At 40.7% G+C, this 17,213-nt stretch overlaps 1 protein-coding gene across 1 annotated transcript; it reads right to left on the bottom strand.

The window, feature by feature from the left end:
- Nucleotides 1–1,191: 1,191 nt before the first annotated feature.
- On the bottom strand, nt 1,192–7,426 carry LOC131701929 (keratin-associated protein 5-1-like). Its single transcript, XM_059002768.1, has 3 exons — nt 7,354–7,426; nt 2,291–2,907; nt 1,192–1,317 (listed from the first exon to the last, which is right to left on the bottom strand). Exons 1-3 carry the CDS (start codon nt 7,424–7,426, stop codon nt 1,213–1,215), a joined length of 795 nt encoding a protein of 264 aa, XP_058858751.1. The 3' UTR covers nt 1,192–1,212.
- Nucleotides 7,427–17,213: the final 9,787 nt, after the last annotated feature.

Here is a 17,213-nt window from a genome sequence, read left to right as displayed (position 1 = left end):
AGACCCAAAGCCACAACAGAATCAGAAGACAAGTTTCTGAGAGTCAACAGCTTGCGTGATAGGTGGCTCACAGGACAACAGCTTCAAGCACAGCTTATCACTGGTCGAAGTAAGCAAGTCTCAGTTTCAACTGTGAAGAGGACTTCGAGCTGCAGGTTTGACAGGTCGAGTGGCAGTAAGAAAGCCATTGCTAAGATGGCAAAATAAGAAAAAGAGGCTTGCCTGGGCCATGAAGCACCGCCAGTGGACTACTGAAGACTGGAAGAAGGTCTTATGGACCGATGAATCAAAATTTGAAATCTTTGGTTCATCACGCAGGGTTTTTGTACGCCGTCGAGTAGGCGAAAGGATGGTTCCTCGGTGTGTGACACCAACTGTCAAACATGGAGGAGGAAGCGTGATGGTCTGGGGCTCTTTTGCTGGATCCAGAGTTGGCGACTTGCACAGAGTGAGTGGCACCCTGAACCAAAACTGCTACCACAGCATTTTGCAGCGCCATGCAATACCCTCTGGTATACGCCTAGTTGGTTAGGGGTTCATCCTACAGCAAGATAATGACCCAAAACATACCTCCAGGCTATGTCAGAACTACCTTAGAAGAAAAGAACAAGACGGTAGGCTTCAAATCATGGAATGGCCAGCACAGTCTCCAGACTTAAACCCCATCGAGCTGGTTTGAGATGAACTGGACAGAAGGGTGAAAGCAAAGCAACCTACAAGAGCAACACATTTGTGGGAACTTCTGCAACAGTGTTGGGAAGAACTTTCCGAACAATATTTGATTTCCATTGTAGAAAGAATGCCACGAGTGTGTTCGGCTGTTATATCTGCAAAAGGTGGCTACTTTGATGAGTAAAAAATTTAGATTAAATTTTGTTAAACAAAACAATTCCATGATTTCTTTTTTATCTCCAATTGTTTATTTGTTCTATGCTTTAATTTCAGAGTACACTGAGACATTAAACTGTGTAAATTTCAATAAAAACTGGAAAAATGGAGGTGTTCTAAAACCTTTGACCGGTAGTGTATATATATACTTTGTATGTGTGTGTATATATATATATATATATATATATATATATATATATATAAATAAATAAACATGGACATAAACAATTTCAGACAATTATGACCATGATTTATTATGAAATAACACGAAACAAAACATGAAACAAAACAAATCTACTTAAATGTAATAACTCCCCTTCATAGTCACTTGCTTGTTTGCACTACACAATGACTTTGCCATCCTGTGTAGTCATGGTTAATGGTGGTAGGTCCTGAAGACACCTCGTTGTAGGGAAAAATTGATGGAAACTGAAAAACAATATTAGTGAATGTCAAAAATATGTTTATTGCTGTAATACAAGAATAGAACTATTGTACAGAGTCGTGTCACTCTGGGCTGAGATTGGTAGAACTGAGCACCACACAATGCATTCATTTCAGTTTTGTAGATTCCAAAACACACCCTGTTAATGATGTCATTTATGACCCCTCCTCACTATACCTGTATGTGGCAAGTCTCCAAGCCTCACACACCTTTGCATTTGTAGATTCTCTGAGATTCTCCCATCCCCCCATGCAGTCAAGCAGAGCAGAGCATAAAACCGCCTACACACATGCCCAGAAATGGTCATATTTGCTCTCAATCTAGTCAGACTGCATTCCAAAATACCCCACCTAAACTCTGTGCTCAATGTCTCTCCATTGAAAGTACCATACATACAATATTCTAACAATATGAATATGGACTATCAAATTTCCTTACAATCCTCCCTTAGATACTCTAAATATCTTATATGAGAGTATCTCACCATCATACACATTACATAATAGTTCATATTCAATTACATAATAGTGATACAAAATAATACAAACTTTATCAAAAGTAGTGATTTATAAGGAATTGATTTAAGATTGAATTTAATCCCAGCGACAAGCTTCTGTATTAGGTTGTCTAGATGCATTCTAGATCTTACCTGTCTTTGAATACCTGCCATCGATAGGGTTATTAAATCAATAATTCCTATAATCAACAACTCCTTAAGATAAGTTTCTTTGTGTAAATTCGAATTATTTCACCATAATACTAGTGAATCATTCGACGAAGATATATAAACATCATCACAGTGTGATTACAAAAATAGTTAAACTCAAGGTTACTGCTCCATTAAACAGATAATCCCAGTATGTATTCTTGTACAGAAATTCCAAATTTCCTTCATGTATGAATTCATCAATTTTGTCTTGATGAGCGTCCTCTAACTTGTATTTCTGCTAAATGTACCTTTATCCCTAAGCCGACGACAACCCCAGGCAATGCGGAGCAGCAGGCAACCCCAGGCGATGCGGAGCAGCAGGCAACCCCAGGCGATGCGGAGCAGCAGGCAACCCCAGGCGATGCGGAGCAGCAGGCAACCCCAGGCGATGCGGAGCAGCAGGCAACCCCAGGCGTTGCGGAGCAGCAGGCAACCCCAGGCGATGCGGAGCAGCAGGCAACCCCAGGCGATGCGGAGCAGCAGGCAACCCCAGGCGATGCGGAGCAGCAGGCAACCCCAGGCGATGCGGAGCAGCAGGCAACCCCAGGCGATGCGGAGCAGCAGGCAACCCCAGGCGATGCGGAGCTGCAGGCAACCCCAGGCGATGTGGAGCAGCAGGCAACCCCAGGCGATCCAGATGTGGCATTCCTGAGCGGAGTCGGCGAGACAGAGCTGACGACCCTGGGCGATGGCGAGCAGGCGACCCCGGGCAACGGCAGCAACGGACCCTCGGGAGGCGATTTTGGGAGGGGAGACCAAAAGGCCAAGAAGGCGGCAACGGGAGCTCCACTTCTCCCTCTAGCGGTTGAGGTGGGAACAGCAGGTATTCCTCCTCTGCTGGTGGAGGTGGGAACAGCAGAGGCAGCTCATGTGTCAGGATGAGACATGAGACATCCACATGTGATAGGATGGTGCAAGGGATGAGGCCCAGAGACAGACTGCAGTTCAAACAAAAAACTTTTAAGAAATAAGACACAAAATAAACAGGCACGAGGGCCAAACAAAAAGGTTCTTAAACACAAAGACAATAAACACAAAGTAAAACACCCTTGCTTCCTCAGCTATCTCTCTCTACTGAGGCGCTGAGGCCTCCTTTTATGTCAGGTGGCTGGGTGTTAATTGATTGATAATTGCTCCCACCTGACGCAATAAACCTGGGCAGGGAGGAGAATTTAACCCCATTCCTGCCAATATTTACAAGGGCAGAGCCCTGCTCTGCCGCAGTCACTTTTCTGTGTTTACATGATTAATGATTGAAAATCTCATTAGAATTCAACTGTATACATGGGTTGAAGTTTTTGGAAAACACAGGATATTTTCGCTGTACTGTAGCAGCCTAAGTACAATTTGAACAGACCGGACATTTCTGCAGCAGAACAGAGACCAATCCAATAACTCAAGTGCTTTATCGAAGTGTCAGGTCTTAAATTCAAAGATTGCTATCCTGTACCTCTATTCAGATTCCCCAAAATGTGCAATCAGCCTTTCCAACAGCTCTTCCTGTTCTATATTACCAGTTTCTTTTGCAGACATTATTTAAAATTCTCATGTCATTTTAAAACTGGAAAACATTTTCTGCTTCAGTATGGGCTATTAACAAATACATACGGACTTTAACAAATGTAGTAACTTTATCCCTAACTAGACAAATGGAAGCATGCAGACTGACTACAGATTATAATTTTTTTCTCTGTTTTCTAAAACCACGGGTCAAAGTGTGCACATGCACAGTATGCTATTTCAATAAGTTTTCCGAAAAGTGTGTTTACATGATATACATTTTGTTAGTTTTCGGAATTTAATCGGAAATTTCTAGGTGCTGTTTTCGAAAAACTGACTTTCGGAATATTCCGATACATTTTCTGAAAACTGTGTTTACATGACTTTTGATATCGGAATTAGATTTCCGAAAATTTAGTTTTCCAAAAAATATCGGAATTCTTATGCTCATGTAAACGCACCGACTGATAGCTACCTCAAAAAAGAATTTAGGAGACGCACCACCACGCATACAGCGGCTTATGTTAAGATTGCAAAAGTACGATCTGACATTCGAGTACACACCAGGGAAACACTTGGTAGTAGCAGACGCACAGTCCAGAGCCTACCTGTCCGGTTCAGCAACCAGCTCCAGTGAAAATGATGTGGAGATCCATGTGGACACGGTAAGAGCAACGCTTCCTGTTTCTGAGCAGAAATGGCAACATATTGCCAGAGAAAATGCAAAGGACGAAACGCTGAAAGAGATGAACAAATCCAGCATAAACGTGAAGTGTGTTTGAGTAAACCATACCAACATTTTTATGGAGAACTGTCTGTAATCAAAGGGACAAAAATCATCGTACCCACCTCCATGAGATCTGCAATGCCACAGCTAGCACACGAGGGGCACTTAGGCATTGAAAAATGCAAAAGACGTGCTAGAGACATATTATATTGGCCATCTATGGGCCACTGAAAACAGGGACATTGAAAATGTAGTGCAGAAATGTGAAATATGTCAAAGACACAGATTCCAACAGACAAAGCAGCCACTGAAAGCACACAGCAGACCTGAAGCACCCTGGTGAAAGGTTGGAGCAGACCTGTTTCAACTTAAAAGGTAAAGACTACCTTTTAGTCATTGACTATTATTCTAACTACCCAGAAGTTGCACTATTGACTGAAACCACAGCTAAGCAAGTGATTAAACACACACAATCGATCTTTGCAAGACACAGAATACCGACAACTGTAATTACAAACAATGAACCACAATTCAGCAGCCTGAATTTTCAAGTATTCGAAAAAGAGTACAGATCTGAACACGTCACTTCGAGCCCTCTCTACCCCCAGTCAAACAGAAGGGCATAAAAGGAGTGCAAATAGTAAAAAGACTAATTAAAAAAGCAAATGAAAATTCAGAGGATCCCTATCTTGCACTATTAGCATGTAGAGCAGCACCACTTGAAAGCGGTCAGTCTCCTGCAGAGCTTCCAGTGAACCGAAAACTGCAAACAAGACTGCCAGCAGCAAGAGATCTACTCGAACCGCAGAACACAGAAACAAACAGGAATGTCATACAGTCTGCAGCACAAAGAAGGAAACAGCTGTATGATAGATCTGCAAAGTCTTTGAGCCCGCTGGCTGAAGATGATATTGTAAGGATTAGAGGCAGTAGACAGTGGGGACCCTGTTGCAAAAGTAATCAAAGAAACTACCCGAAGTTCATATCAGGTAGTAACTGAATATGGTAAAGTGTTTCAAAGTACCTGGGACCTTCAACCCACTGAGTGAAGAAATTCCACTAAAAGAACTGTTACAAACTGGATAACACTAATTGACCACAAATAGAGACACACAGCACACCTGTGTCAGAGAACAGCAACGTGATTCCAACTTTAGAAAACAAAGGAAAGACATATGGCAATATTCAGCATAAAAGACTTGTAAAAAACCAAGAGACTGATAGAGGAATGCTGAATGGACAGAGATTGAAACGATTGAAAAAAAAAGCGTTGTCATAAAGAAAATGAGAAGGTTTTTGGATAAAAATGTAATAAATAAATAATAATTGCATTTATCAGTCTATACAGCACTACTGTTGTAAGAATAACTAGTTTAATATTAGGGATTGATATAATTATTTTTATAAAATAAAAAAGGGAGATGTAGTCATAATATGGTTACATCACTGTTGTAATAAACACCCACTAGAGGGCAGTGTTACATTGTGATATATAAGAATGCTTGTGTTAATAAAAGGTCTTCAAATGGTAACCAACGTGGTGTGCAGTCATAAAAAAACACTTATTATATTATTAAAGTAAAACCTTAATTATTTATCAATTAGTGTCCTCATTGCACACACTCATAGTTCCAGAAACACGATAAATTGACCATCGGCAGAAGAAACCGCCTATGCGATATAAACATATTTCCTGTCAAGGTCAAGGTCAAAGGTCAGTGTGCACTTGTTTGAATATAGTTCCAATGGCAATAAAAAATACTTTTTGAAAAATTATTGTTTTATTTATTTTTCTCACATCAAAATATATTAACATAGATATATATATAATTTTTTATTATATTATTTATTACTTAGCAGACGCCCTTATCCAGGGCGACTTACAGTCGTTTATCTTAATGTATTTATTTCTAGACTTACTGCTATGCCAGAAGTTTTTTTGTTTTTTTTTCTTGGCAGTTACTTCTGTCTGGATCAGACGATAATATGGTGCAAAAAAATCTTAAAATATGCGACATTTGATTGGGTCAATGAACGGAAGAGTGGTCTGGGGGAAATGAGGGAGGGGGTCAGATGTTGTAGTGAAGTGAACAGACCGAAAGGCCACCCGGCAGATATTCTGAATCTAGGAGGGAAGTTTGTCAAGAGTGCTGACTCTTACTTATTTATTTACTATGTTTTATTCCAAAAATAAATGTAATTGTAATAAAGTCATTCAAGGGCACTATATAAGCTTGAGGATGGAAAGAGCTTTATGCCCTGTGAATGCACTGTACAACCACTAGAGGTCTTGGCTTGATGGCCCAGTTAATTGATTTATTGTTGGCAGCTGGACTTAATGACAAACCCTTTAAAAAGGGAGAGGTTCAACCCGTCTGCGAGAGGTGTATGGAAGAAGAGCACGTGTGTGGATCTGGAGAGAAAAAAAAACACAAAAGATCACAAAACGCGTTGTTAAAGAAATTAAGTTTAATATTTGTTTTTTTGTTACGGGTAACAGATAGCTGTCCCATGGTTAGACAGGGCTTCCTTATAAAGGTTAAGTTAGCACTCCTTGCCGGAGTTAGGCTTTTGTTTTGTTTGTTTGTTTGTTTGGTAATAGTGAATTAAAATAAATAAATAAAGAACACCAAGAGTGTTGTTGAACGGCAACTCGAGTCTCCTACCTGTGGTTTACTAGTCCTTGGGGTCACGTCATCACAACTTGGTGTCAGAAGTGGGATGTGAACGCCCCTACAGGTGTGGAGGACTAGTTAAAAAAAAAAAAAAAAAAATCATGGAAGACTGGTAAAAGCACTTTTGCAAGTTACCGCTGCGGAGCAGGACACCAACCGACAGATTGCTGCCCAGGTAGCTGCGCAAGAAAAAAGACACCAGGAACAGATGGCGGTGCAGCAAGCAGCTACCCTGGCATTACAGCAGCAGCAGCAACAGTTGTTGGCCCAGCTGGTAAGAGCACAGGAGGAGCGTCAAGACATGACATAACAACTACCTGCAGCTGAGGGTGGCCGACCCTTGAGCAACCCCATAAGACCCAGTCACCTGTTGTCCAAAATGACCCAGCAAGATGATGTGGAAGCGTACCTTCTGGCATTTGAAAGGATCGCTGCCAGAGAAGGTTGGCCAAAAAACCAATGGGCTGGAAGTCTGGCACCATTTCTGATTGGTGATGCTCAGAAAGCGTACTTTGACTTGGGCACCCCCGCTGGTGAGGATTACGACCAACTCAAGGCAGAGATTTTGGCGAGGGCAGGAGTGACAGCCGCCATCAGAGCACAGCGGTTCCATGCGTGGACCTATAACCAGGAGCGATCCTCCCGCCGCAAATGTTTGATTTGGTACATTTGGCCAAGCGCTGGTTACAGCCGGATGTTAACTCAGCTAGCAGGGTTGTGGAAATCCTTGTAATGGACCGGTTTTTAAGAGCCTTACCCGGGTCCCTCAAGAAGTGGGTAGGACAAGGTGACCCATCCTCCCTTGATGACTTTGTGGCCTTGGTGGAGTGACAGATCGCCTCAGAGGAACTGGCACGAACCCCATCAACAACGTACCCCAGGAGCAATTGGCGGACAGCTCCTCTGAAACAGCGCCCCGGCCAGAACTCTGGTAAGATCGAACTGAGGGGAGGGGTTGCTGAAGAGCGGTTGAGGACCGTTAAGGGACTGGGGGAAAGAGGGGTGATGCAAGGTTTGAATAGTGGTCAAAATGTGAACCAGTACCAGAATTATAAGTGTTATCATTGCAATGAGTATGGCCATATTGCAGTACAGTGCCCAAATGAACAGACACCTATGGAATGCAACGTGTTGGATTATAAGTGTTGTGGGGTAACCAGTGTTGTGGGTGCTGCTATAGGAGGTCATCAGTTCATGCTCTCAGGGTCTCAGGACTGGTATCACTTGTATCCACGGCGATACTAATTTCTATCCTACCTGTCAGGTGAATCTGAGCTTTAATGGGGTTGAAAGTAGTGTCCGAGTGGGGGTCTTACCAAAGCTCCCACAAGAGGTGATATTGGGCAGAGATTACCCAGGTTTTCATAACTTGCTTCAAGTACAGGGGAAAATGGCACCCCCTGCTGACCAAAGGAAAGTTGGTGAAATTGAGCCAACAGGGTGTCTGGAGCAATTGTTTCCATTTACAGACTCTGACTTGTTTGTAGATAATGTTAAAGTCAGAAAAACTCGGAAGGAGAAAAGGGCTTCCAAGCGTGAATGGAGAGCTCTGGCTACAATTCAGGAAAGTGTACTCATAGGGGAGAGTTCAAAAAGGGTTGGAAAAGGGGTGAGTACTCAGTGTAGCTCTCAGGAGATAATAGATGAAACAGGTAGTACACACATTACCATGGGAGAACCAGAACAGGCTGTATTAGAAGAGTGGAGGGTGCCAGACTCACAGTTCGGAAGGGAACAGGCAAATGACCCTGCTCTGGTCAATGCCTGGAAAAATGTAGTTGAGGTAAATGGGGTACCAATAGAGGGAAAAACCAAAGGGGATAGTGATTGTTTTATTGTCAAGAATGACCTGTTGTACAGGGTAACGTGCATTGGGGAGGAGGTGGTAGAACAACTCCTGGTGCCAGTCTGCTATAGGAAAGTGGTGTTACGCCTGGCACATAGTCATCTATTTGGAGCACATTTGGGAATTGAAAAAACCACACAGCGTATTCTTAAAAGGTTATTTTGGACATGTGTGTATAAGGAAGTGGAAAAGTACTGTAATGGTTGTCCCGACTGCCAAAGGGCCAGTCCCCGCAGTAAATTCAGAGCTCCCCTGGTGCCGCTTCCCATTATAGATGTACCCTTCGAGCGCATTGCTGCAGACCTGGTCGGACCATTGCCACGATCAGCCCCGGGGCATGAGCATGTGCTGGTAATACTAGATTATGCCACCAGGTATCCAGAAGCAATTCCCCTGAGGAACACTGCATCTAAAACCATTGCTAAAGAGTTGGTGCAGGTGTTCTCTCGTGTTGGTATCCCTAAAGAGATCTTAACTGACCAGGGTACCCCGTTTGTCTCCAATTTAATGAAGGAGCTGTGTGCCCTCTTAAAGATCACCCCAATAAGAACCTCGGTTTATCATCCCCAAACCGATGGTTTAGTAGAAAGATTTAATAAAACATTAAAAAGTATGCTCAAGAAGGTTATCGCTAAAGAAGGGAAGGACTGGGATCTACAGTTGCCGTATTTAATGTTTGCCATAAGGGAGGTCCCTCAGTCGTCCACGGGTTTTTCTCCCTTTGAATTGTTGTATGGGAGACAACCCCGTGGTATACTGGATATCGCTAAAGAGATCTGGGAGGGACAAACCAATACAGGGAAATCAATAGTCGAACATGTGATAGAGATGGGTAATCGAATAGAGAAGATCACCCCCATAGTTAGAGAGCATTTAGGAAAAGCACAAGCAGCACAGTCCCGGACTTATAACCAAGCAGCACAGGTCAGAGTGTTTGAACCCGGGGATAGGGTTTTGGTTTTAGTTCCCTCCTCACAATGTAAATTATTTGCACGGTGGCAAGGTCCTTACGAGGTAATTGAGGCAGTGGGGCCCGTGAATTATAAGGTTAACCAGCCGGACCGAAAAAAGAAAGAGCAGATTTATCATATAAATCTGTTAAAGCCCTGGAAAGATAGGGAGACAGTACTTGCTGGAGAGGAGGCAGAGACTGAGGAGGTTAAGCCCACAACTTCTAAAGTCAACATCGGCTCAACCCTAGACACAGCCCAATGCCAAGAAGTCAGGGAGATGGTTGAAAGAAATCTCGATATATTTTCAGCATTACCAGGGAGAACAAACATAATTAAACATAACATTATAACTGAACCCGGGGTTAAAGTAAAGTTACGACCCTATCGAGTCCCCGAGGCCAAAAGAGCAGAGATAAAAGCGGAGGTAGAGAAGATGCTCCAATTAGGGGTGATTGAGGAATCTAGCCGTGATTGGACTAGTCCAATAGTATTGGTGCCAAAGCCCAACGGTACTTGGCGGTTTTGCAGTGATTTCCGTAGGTTGAATGAAGTTTCAAAATTTGACGCTTACCCTATGCCTAGGGTAGACGAATTAATTGAGAAGCTAGGAAAGGCCAAATACCTGTCTACCTTGGACCTCACCAAGGGTTATTGGCAAATACCCCTAACTGAGAGTGCCAAGGAAAAGACAGCTATTGTTACTCCATCAGGCTTATACCAGTATAAGGTAATGCCATTTGGGCTGCACGGTGCACCGGCTACTTTCCAGCGCCTCATGGATAAGATCTTGAAACCTCATGCTAATTATGCAGCAGCCTATTTGGATGATATAGTAATTTCTACTGAAACCTGGGAAGGGCATTTACAAAGGGTGGAAGCTGTCTTGGGTGGTCTCAGGACAGCCGGATTAACTGCAAACCCTGAGAAATGTCATGTGGGTCTAACAGAGGCTCACTATTTGGGTTATGTGGTAGGGAATGGTCTCGTAAAGCCCCAACTGAACAAAGTAGAGGCCATTAAGAACTGGCCTCGACCTGTTAATAAGAAGCAGGTTCGAGCCTTTCTAGGTATCGTGGGGTACTATAGGAGGTTTGTTCCAAATTTTGGCACGCTAGCTACGCCTCTGACAGAGTTAACCCTCGTTACCGACCACGCACCCCTAAAATGGAGAAAAACTCCAGAGTTACCAGGTGGTTTTTGTCAATTGAACATCGCAGTGGGAAGCGGAATGGTAATGCAGATGGTTTGTCACGGGTCCACTGTTTTTCAGACAGTTACGCTCCAACCCATGGGTTTGAGCTGAGGGGAGGGGTATGTAATAAAGTCATTCAAGGGCACTGTATAAGCTTGAGGATGGAAAGAGCTTTATGCCCTGTGAATGCACTGTACAACCACTAGAGGTCTTGGCTTGATGGCCCAGTTAAGTGATTTATTGTTGGCAGCTGGACTTAATTACAAGCCCTTTAAAAAGGGAGAGGTTCAACCCGTCTGCGAGAGGTGTATGGAAGAAGGGCACGTGTGTGGATCTGGAGAGAAAAAAAACAAAAGATCACAAAACGCGTTGTTAAAGTTTAATATTTGTTTTTTTGTTATGGGTAACAGATAGCTGTCCCATGGTTAGACAGGGCTTCCTTATAAAGGTTAAGTTAGCACTCCTTGCCAGAGTTAGGCTTTTGTTTTATTTGTTTGTTTGGTAATAGTGAATTAAAATAAATAAATAAAGAACACCAAGAGTGTTGTTGAACGGCAACTCAAGTCTGCTACCTGTGGTTTACTAGTCCTTGGGGTCACGTCATCACAGTAATATTGTAGCCTGAATATGGAATATAAAAAAATCTAGTTAGTTTCAGGTCACGTTCTAAAACAACGAAATAGTAGTAATATTCACAGCCATTTAAGTATAGCTAAAGAAAGGGTGCTATCATTCATTTTTAATACATTTACATTCAATATAATACAGACATAATTTACAACAGGACAGGGAGTAGCATATCTTCTGTAGGGTGACATATAACTAATTTATTAAGAAATAAACATTTACAAACTAAATAAATCTTAATTGTTTTCCGCAATGGTACACACAGGAGCACTCCAACTTAAACAACTTAAAATAAGAAACTAAAATATATTAAATCACTTTAGTTGATTTATTTGCTACAAGCAGCCCCAGCTAATTTTGTATAACAGTACAGAGACTTTAGCAATGCATGATGCATCCTCTCTCTCTCTCTCATTGTATCATAATGTGCACAATAAGTTTATTTTGTGTTTTAAAAATGACCAGCCATTCTCATTAAGAAAAACCACGAGAAATGTCTTTTGTGAAGGGAAAGCGTTAAAAAGATTTAACGATTTATGTCTAATGAGGAGAATGATCCTTCACTCAAGCAGGTATGTTCATTGATAGATATATTTTTTTCTGTTTGATATTTGTAAAATTATGTATTTGTGTAAGTATGGCAAGTTGCATATCAAATGAAAATGTCCTCAGAAACCACAAAAAAAAAGTTATATCCCATGTAATATTAGATTGGCAACCAGCAGTCAAGCACTAGAGCACCTTTTAATACAGTAATGAGGTTTTGTAAATGTAGTAACTTATGTCAAACATACTTGAAATATCACGATCATAATAAATGCTGGATCTTATATATTGTTGCTTGTGGAGTAGTGGTTAGGGCTCTGGACTCTTGACCAGAGGGTCGTGGGTTCAATCCCAGGTAGGGGACACTGCTGCTGTACCCTTGAGCAAGGTACTTTACCTAGATTGCTCCAGTTAAAACCCAACTGTATAAATGGGTAATTGTATGTAAAAATAATGTGATATCTGTATAATGTGAAATAATGTATAATGTGATATCTTATAACAATTGTAAGTCGCCCTGGATAAGGGCGTCTGCTAAGAAATAAATAAATAATAATATATAGTGTTTAGGTTCTACCTTATTATTAATCCACAAAAATACTTTTGTCTCTTAAATGTAATTCTTATGTATTCCTTAGATCATCAGCGAGGGACTTGTCAGTCGTTGCTCCAAACTGAATCATATCAAGTTTGTGAATGATCTTCTCCATGGGCTGTAATCAAGGGAGTATATGACCACACATACTCTACATGGAGGAGGCACATCCGGCAAGAGTCCAATCTCAACAAAGCAGCTTTATGATATGACATGTTGTTTCTTCAATATATACTATGAGAAATGCATGCTAAATATTTCATATTTATCATTAGTTTTTATTTAATATGTGATGCTGTTCTAATTTTCCCTTATGGCAGCAGCTGTGAAGAGGGAATACCCTGGAACGCACGACACCGCTGTCAAGCTAGCCAGTAGGAAGAAGTTTGGCAATGAAATGAAGCAGCTACAGAGAAAAGAAAATAGTGTAATTATTCCTCAATACAAAAATAGCTAATAGTGTTCTACTTTTAACTTGTACTTGTTGTTTTCCTGTACCATATTTCAATATTATTTTAGTTCATTTTCACATTTTAGTTTAACAGAGGTAATTACAGTAGTTTTCAATGTAAATGGTTTCCAATTTGTATTCATTAGTGCTTGGAACTAGGAATGTATTCCTTTAAAATGTCATATTAGTGTTGGACAATTTAGCTGAAGGGCTAAATTATAGTTTTTAAAATGCTTCAATTTCAGTGTTAAAATGTTTTACTACATCATTGAGTGTATTTAGTAGGATGACTATCCTAAGTGTTTGTAATGTGAATGCCTTCTAATCACATTTTCTGTGATTAAATCAATATGTTTACACACACTGTGTTGCCAATAAATATAATAAACTGCTAAATTGAAAGATCAAACAGTTGTGTTTCATTTTTGTGCAGTGTTATGGTACTACTCATTATACTGTATGGTTAATACCAGAGTACTTTACAATGGTAAATACCATATTACCGCATTCCCATGTAGAACTGAACCATGGTACTTTCCATAAGCACGTACCATGGTAAACTACAGTGCACTGTAGTGATTACCATGATAAATTATGGTAATTACCATTGTATACTATGATAATACCATGGTTTACTCTGCAAAAGTCCCGTAATATTTACTACAATACTAACATCATTTTATCACAGTAATTACCATAGTACTTTTTCACCTGGGTATTTCTAATTCCAGTGATGAAGTAAAAAGTGTGCTCTGTGGTTGCAAATACACTACATTTGGAAAATGTTCAGCGGGGAGCTCGTCCCTCTGAGGGGTGGGGGGATCATACACATGGGAGGGGTCCTACGCAAAAAACACTCATTACCATATAATAGATCTAACACCCCCCCCCCCCAACTCAATACCACACGACCATCATGACAGTAAAAATAGACGCAATGAAGCATTCTTACCTTTAATTAGTGATCAGCAGATGTGTCAGCCACACGAAGAGCACAGCGTGTGGTTTTCACTAACTACTGTGCAGAATAAATGATCGTAACTTTCTTCCTATGCATCGGGACGCGGTACATTTGCTAGGAAATCGGGAATGTCCCAACCATATAGGGACTGTTGGCATGTATGCAAGATACCGTTTTTGCATTTGTCACCATGGTTGTTTTGCCGTAGCCTGCTGGGGTCATGTGACTGCAACACCTCAATTAGAACCCCAAAAAACAGAGATTTAAACTGAGCTGTGTCGAAACCATGCAGGTTGCAATACATTGCATACGTCTATGGCAGGCAACTGGAAGTGAAGAGCAGCTCCTGAATAGTCACCTTAACACAGTCATATAAAACAATTAACAAAACACATCATTTGAGTAATTGGAATCACTCAGAATAACTTGTAAGGGGACAGAAAAAAAGGAAATGTAATTTTAAGATACTAACTTACATTTTACATTCCAGTGACTGAAATTAAGAGTAATTTTTCTCTATCGCAAAGTCCATTAAAAACCCATTTCCAACTAAAGGAATAAAACTATTGCAATTTCATTTTTCAGTTTCAGACATGTTCTTGAAATGCATGACAAAGTAATGAGTAAAATGTATATCTGGAATAAATGCTTGAATACATATTATGTTTAATTAGTTATTAAATCAATCATATTAGAAATATGCATAGGTGAGTATGAAAATGGAAGACAGTAATGTCAATTTTATTAAAGGTAATGAAGCAATGTCATTTGCAAATTCGTCCAAGAATATCTTAGAAATCTGAAATCTATGCTACAGTGCAGCAGTTAATTGAGTAATCCATTCTTTACACAACTCATTCTGCTCCTGTTGTCTGGTTGAACATTATATCTGGTTGAAGTTATATTGCCCATTTCCAGTTTCACCAAAGTCAATTCTGTTGGGAGTTGCTTTTACTTATATTTTTAATCTTAAGCATAATATCAAATGTTATATTTAGACTTTCTGTAAAAGTCTGGGATTGTTAAACTGGAAAGACACTAAATCGAGAGGTCGGTATGTGTTTAACTTTAAGCTGATACCAGTATTATTAACTCATCAGCCCCTATGAGGAGATCCATTACAAGCCTGTGACTTTGGCAGGGTACTCAATGAAGTGCTGCAGGGCTCCGTCCTTGGACCACCCATGTTTCTTAGCTACATCAACGACTTTGATTGGGGGATAATTAGCAAACTTGTCATATTTGCAGACTCAAACTCTTAAAAGGAGTTGACCCCATTCAAAGTTGTGACTTAAGCGGCCCAGGGCCGCCTTTTCATATATGTGAACGCTCCAAAAAAGAAAAGGCAGCCTGGGCCAGCCTAGATTTAGGCCACCGGTTCGATGTGGCCCAGGGTCTGCAATTGCAGGACCAGGGCCACCCTTTACATATATATGAATGCAAAGCAGACTTAGGGCCGCCTTTTCGTATCACATGGCCAATCTGGTTACGTCGCTCAGTACTCCCATACTCCCACATGCGCGAAAGGTAAATCCTCTGCTAACCAATACGGCAGTGAATCAATATGGAATGGTAATTATTTCTATATCATACAACTTTAATTATAAAAATATTAAATTTAAAAAAATCTAGCGGGTTAACGTTCAGGTTGTGTCTTTCACATAATATATGTGCTGCAGTGCATTCATAATTAAGATTAATTTGTCACAGTTACCTTTTCTTCCTGTTATTTAGTAACTAAGCGATAAATATAAAAACTGCATTATTGTGGATCTAAATAATGAACAATAATGCGGCGACTTGGCATATTCAGCTACCGTTGTTTATTTTGCACACAACAATACACATAGCTACAGAAGTGTGTGTCTACATTAAAATGCTGATCATTTATTTTAGCTGCTTGCTTTTACACACACATAAAATACTGTTGTCATCCACAAATATTAAGATCGTTGATGCACCATAACATTATGTCAAAATAGTCAATAATTATATATATATATATATATATATATATATATATACATACCATAACATTGTTACTGTGCTGCATTGAATATACATTAAAAACAAACACCTGCTACAAATCAAGGATTACTGCACATCCCGGTAGCTCTTCCATTCTGAGTGCAGGAAATACAAAAAATAAATAAATAAAAGCAATTCGACACATTTTAGACCTGCTTTTCAGTCACATATGTGAAAGCGCAAAGGCGCCTTAAAGGGGAACTGTACTCAAAATAACAAGACTCTCTAAATACTCTGTATACATAACAAATGTGTCTCGCTGCGCCAGTTTTGTTAAAAAGTCAAGCGTTTGGCCAGCATTTCATTTTTTTGTCAGCTTTCTGAGTCAGCTGGAAATGCAGGCCGTCGCCATATTGGAACCTTACTAGCGCCGCTGTTCCGTCATATCGTTGACAGCCACCCACACCAGTGAACGCTGGCAGGGTGCGTTATGTTGGAATACAAAGCGTTCGGGTGCAAAAATAACAAAAGGAAAAGCAGTAACAAAAAGTATTTTTGTGTGCCTAAGCCTTTAAACCAACAACGAGTCAACGACAGGACGTCCCACAAAGCCTGACGGAAGAGAGCTCCAATACATTCAATGGTTTAATGGTTTTTATACAATATACTGCTCAAGGAGAGGCTGAAAATGTGTCAAAAGCTGTAGTTAACATGTTTTCTATTGAAATGGTTATATATTCATTTGCATTACAGTTCCCCTTTAAACCGCAAACTGGCCTCCTCATTCGTACATTTTGTAATGTTCTTACGTTCTTATGTAAAGATGTGGTTACCGTGTACTTCTGCTGGGTCTTGTTCTTTTTATAAAGAATTGTTCAATGAAAAATACATAAAAACTCAGATGTATCTGCTGGAGGACTGGGCTGGCTGTAAGGGAAGAGAGGATGCCAGAATGTTTTTATATAAATAAGAGGTAATAAGATGTGCTTTAAAGGCTTGATTAAACACTTGGTACAGTCAATGTACCAGCAGTGTGGGCAGCAGTGTGGAGTAGTGGTTAGGGCTCTGGACTCTTGACCAGAGGGTCATGGGTTCAATCCCACGTGGGGGACATTGCTGTTGTACCCTTG

Source organism: Acipenser ruthenus, chromosome 28 (genome assembly GCF_902713425.1).
Source record: "Acipenser ruthenus chromosome 28, fAciRut3.2 maternal haplotype, whole genome shotgun sequence".
Lineage (NCBI taxonomy): Eukaryota > Metazoa > Chordata > Actinopteri > Acipenseriformes > Acipenseridae > Acipenser > Acipenser ruthenus.
Note: the sequence above shows the minus strand (reverse complement) of the source record. Positions and strands in the feature narration are given on the sequence as shown.

Excerpts from the sequence above, each read along its gene's own strand:
- LOC131701929 (XM_059002768.1), bottom strand. The coding sequence starts at position 7,426 with ATGGTGCCAGACTTCCAGCCCATTGGTTTTTTGGCCAACCTTCTCTGG. Across the intron at positions 2,908-7,353 it reads ATCCTTTCAAATGCCAGAAG|CTGCCTCTGCTGTTCCCACC; the intron begins GTACGCTTCCAC and ends CTGACACATGAG. Across the intron at positions 1,318-2,290 it reads TCGTCGGCTTAGGGATAAAG|TTTCCATCAATTTTTCCCTA; the intron begins GTACATTTAGCA and ends ATTGTTTTTCAG.